Source organism: Polyodon spathula, chromosome 1 (genome assembly GCF_017654505.1).
Source record: "Polyodon spathula isolate WHYD16114869_AA chromosome 1, ASM1765450v1, whole genome shotgun sequence".
NCBI classification, from domain to species: Eukaryota; Metazoa; Chordata; class Actinopteri; order Acipenseriformes; family Polyodontidae; genus Polyodon; species Polyodon spathula.
Window position 1 is genome coordinate 53,660,396 of NC_054534.1, and position 4,553 is coordinate 53,664,948.

The 4,553-nt window shown below is 35.4% G+C and overlaps 1 protein-coding gene across 1 annotated transcript; it reads left to right on the forward strand.

Annotated features, from left to right (window-relative positions):
• Positions 1-1,356: 1,356 nt before the first annotated feature.
• On the forward strand, positions 1,357-3,720 carry LOC121296618 (glutamic acid-rich protein-like). Its single transcript, XM_041222393.1, has 4 exons — positions 1,357-1,426; positions 2,072-2,122; positions 2,380-2,721; positions 3,050-3,720. Exons 3-4 carry the CDS (start codon positions 2,515-2,517, stop codon positions 3,398-3,400), a joined length of 558 nt encoding a protein of 185 aa, XP_041078327.1. The 5' UTR covers positions 1,357-1,426; positions 2,072-2,122; positions 2,380-2,514; the 3' UTR covers positions 3,401-3,720.
• The last annotated feature ends 833 nt before the right edge of the window (positions 3,721-4,553 follow it).

A 4,553-nucleotide genomic window follows, 5' to 3' on the forward strand; every position in this document is an offset into this window, starting at 1 on the left:
CTTGTTTTTTTATGCCATTATCTTTTTTTTTACATGGGGCTTAGTTGGGGTGGTACAAATCACTGTGGGGGTCTTTCTTTACAGTACATTATAGTCAACACAACACATTTGTTGTACTTACAAAATAATAAATATAAACCTTCTGATGTAAATTAGGCATTCAGTTTTTACATAAAGACAAGCACATTTTTATTTCCCCAATAATTGTCAGCAATAATTTGTGCTAAAGAATGTTCTAACCAAGTTTCCTCACAACTGGATAAGCAGTTCTGTAGCGAAATGTAAAATAGAAAGCGCAATGTGCATCTCAACAGGCAGTATCAATAGGAGTGCATAACAATATATCAGAAGGCAATGTAGTTAAACAAGAAAGCAATATAATGAAGGAGAACAGGGTCTTCATTATGGGGCTTCAGGCTAAATTTCCATGGGTTAAACTGTAGTTTGATTAAACCCACGAGGTGAACTACCGTTTCAAAAGCAATTACAATTTATTGCAAAAACTATGTTAAGATAATTCTAAGTTTGCGACACAAACCCATAATTGGGGTTAAGTTTTTACAAGTTTTGTAATAGTGGGTCTGCCTCCACTATTGTGGCGTGTACAGTAAAATAAATGAACAAATAGCAAAATATGTGTTAGCACAGTACTGTGAATATACACTGTATGGTTGCATATTCAGAACAGAAATATGGTAGTATTTTGAGTTGCTACATATAGACCCATTGAATGTAATTAAAACATTGTAAAATAAATATACATGTAAACCTTCTGACAAGAAAGATTGAAGTGTATTATTAAAAATTTTGACCTATGAGTGTTTTCCTTGCACTCTATGTCAGAATGCTCCACATGCCTTTATCTATGCAAGTGTGTCTGGATGTAGCCTAACTGAAGGTGTGCTCTTTCTCTATACTTAGCCTTATTCGCCAGTCAGCAATGCTTGGTATTGTGGTCTTAGAAAACAGCAAATGGAGCATTCTGTTTTACTGATGGAGTTGAGAGAAAACACTGCGTGTATTCCAAAGTGAATTACAGTACAGGTGTATCACAGCTGTATCTGAATAAAGAAATACATTTACGAATATATTTATGAATGTGAAATTAGAAAACAAAAAAGTTTTAAATGTGGTGTCTACATAATTGCAATTATTACACATGTGTGTACCAGGGGAGACTCCACACTTACCTTTTCTATGCTGCAATACCTAGGTAGAACAGATTTCTGTCAAGATTGCTGTATTGTAAAAACAACCCAAATTTCCTTAGGTTTGTGGGCTTGTGTCGAAAATTGAACGTTATTTTTTTTTGTAGTTTGCTGCAATGAATAAAACTGTATTTCATTAATTATAGCTTTCTATTAAGGAAAAGGAAAGTCCTTCAGAAGATAGTTCCTCAAGCAGAGAAAGTTCAAACCAAATAGAGGTAAGCTTGCTATATATGTTTGTAGTGGTATTAAAGAGTAAGTTGCAGGGTTCTGAAAAAATATAGCGTTACACGTCCCTACGTGCTGCTACAACTGTTTAAATAAAGTACCTGTAATTTTTCTTTCCATTGTTAACATCCTGACAACTTTTTACACAACTTTTTACTTGCGTTAAATAACCACCTTTATTATAATACAAAATAGATTTCCAAAAACATTGAACCCAACAATGGATGAAGAAAAATAAGTATAGTAAAAATAGTCGGAGCACAGCCTCATCCCTTGGAGCATCCCCGTGCCGTCTGCTAAAAAATGAAATAATAAACAAAACTGTTTAAAATAATAAATCTATGCGTCGTGTTCATCCCGGTGAACAAAAATATTAGGCAGAGGAGCATCATATACCCCCCCCCCCCCCCTTTCCAGAAGAGGCCGGGAGGAGGAAGTTGTTAACATCCTGGAAGTTAACAGAAAAATTTGTTGTAATGTATCTGCAAGGTGTTTACATTGTTCAAGGTGACTATTCTTACATCCAGTTTACACTGCCTATATACTGCACTGCATGTTTTTGTTTGAAAGTTTTTGTCACAACACCATTAGAAATGTGTCTCTTAATTTCTATTACTTTTTTGGGTTTTTTTCAGGACAGTAAATCTGATAATAATAGTGACAGTGATGATTCCGATGAAACAGATGTAAGTCCAACTATAATGTTATAGTTACCATTCCCTGTAATTACACAGGAATATGAAACATTGGCAACATTTTTGTTCCGGCTTGTTCAAGTATAGTACCGTACAAATAGTGTATGTTTTCAGTAATCATGACATTAAAGCTCAATATTTTCAAGATGAGCTCTTACAGATGAGTACTATAGAACAGCAACAAAGGTGTTACCATACTACATTTCAAACACATATTTCTTATGCTGTCAATGCATATTTCATTGTAGGAGAATGACAGTGATGAAAGCACAGAAATATCCACAACGGCACAACCGACAATTACTGAACTTCCAACAGAACCCACTACCCTGTACCTGTTTACCACTGCTAGCGACAGGGGTGACAATCTAGCAAACAACATCATGTTTTACAAGAAGGTAGCAAAGTTTGTAAACAGCAACAAAATGTATAAGGGACTGGACCTCTACAAGTTCCGTGGGACTGAAAAAGCAGCAGAGAGTCTGAACCTGGTTAGCAAACCTCAGTCTGGTGGCAAAAACATTGCACCTTCATTCAGCAGCAAGGATGCAAAGGCAGAGGACAAAGTGCTGACAGAAAAACTATCTAAGGTAATATTATTATTAATGCATTCATGTTGACTGTGATAAAATCCTAAATTATAAGACACATATAAAAAAATATAATGGATTCAACATAACCCAAATTCCTAGTGTGCTGAATAACTTTTGTAACAAGTTAAATGTTCCTAAGATATAGCCTCCATAAGTCCAAACAGTCATAAGCCAGAACTCATGAATAAGTGGGCCACCATGTCATAGCTTCTCATACTGTACTTGTGCTAATAAATCCATACCAAGTTTGGCACAATTGGATTCCTGGGGATATGCATCTCCCATGGGGATAATTGAAGTATTAACAGTGTTATTTCCTCCAAAGGCCATACATGTTACATATGACTTAGTGGATGAGGACCCCAGCACTCCTGAGGTTAAGAGCCAATGGCTTGACCATCTCAGTAGCTCTCAGGAGAGCGACAGTGGTATCCTTGCAGGAGACAACGTGGAGGCCACCACCCGCCAAGCAGCTCCCCAAGACAATGATGACAGCAGCCAACAGGATAGTGCCTCCAGCCAAGAAGACAACAGTCCAAAGCAGAACTCAGAGGAGGATGACACCAGCAACAGTGACAACAGCGAAAAGAGCAGCGAGGAGCAACAGGCCACACCAATGCCAGAGGAGGACAGTAACAGTGACAAATCAGATGAGAATTTAGAAAGCTCCTCTTAGGAGGACAATAACACAGGTGATGCTCAGTCACTGAAATAAAAGTAATGTGGTTAGAATATATTGTAAAGATAAAGTTGTGAGCAAATGCATCTTTCAAATGCACACTGCATTTACACCCATTATTACATAATATCGAATTTGTCCCATTGGCCTCTTTATTGCAATTATCAAACAGTATATGACAAAAGAGGTGGACATTACATAATAGAGGATCTTTTCTTCATTATACAGGTACATTGCTGTATTGACTATTTTGTACCACATTTTACCATATTTTACATGTTTTACTATTTCAAATAAATTGACTTTTTTATTATGCTTTTTTTCCCTATGTGTGTTTTTCTTTTCAATTTTAGTGTAGAGCTTGTACCATATAAAGTAGTCACATGTACAACGCACCCTTATGCTTTATGAGCACAAAAGCATTATTTTCTCTTCTATTAAAACTATTTATTAAAACACTTAGACATCTTGATGTTCACTTAAAAAGATCATTCCATGGAGTTTCATAATCAACTGATCCACTGATGTTCAACTGTATAGTAACAATAGAGGGAGCTAAATAGCTTTATCATACCTAATACTTCTGATTAAATCCTTGCCAGGTTTTAGCCATCAAGGTATTTTTTTTCTCAGCTCCACAGACAAACCCTGAAATGCTAAATTTAGTGAGCTGATTTGGAAACAAGTGTAGGTCCCAAATATTACACTTGCTTCAAAACAGGGCACATTTACACAATTAAAAATACATAGACACATTGCTTTATACGAATGTGGAAAGCATTTGCAATTATTTCAATAAGGTGACATACATGATTGTAAACACATCAATTTTTTTTAATAATTTAGGCTTATAGCAACATATGTAGTATGTGGAAATATATATCAATGGACACATGAATGCAATACAAATCAGGGAATAGCAGTACAGACATCATTAAATGTCTAATACTAAATGTCTAATGGATGAGAGCATGTATCTGTTTATCAAAAAACAAAAAACAAAAAACTTGGTCAGGACAATATGGTCCAACAGGAATACATTTACTGATAATCCCTCATCTAATTGTTATTTTATTATGTAACAATTAAAGTTTGACCTTAAAGTAAATGTACACTATGTGTGTACAGTAGTCTGTTTGTTTTTTTTGTT

Bases quoted from the DNA above. Each gene is read 5' to 3' on its own strand.
- LOC121296618 (XM_041222393.1), top strand. From the start codon at position 2,515: ATGTTTTACAAGAAGGTAGCAAAGTTTGTAAACAGCAACAAAATGTAT. The intron at 2,722-3,049 runs GTAATATTATTA...TTTCCTCCAAAG, and splicing joins TGACAGAAAAACTATCTAAG to GCCATACATGTTACATATGA.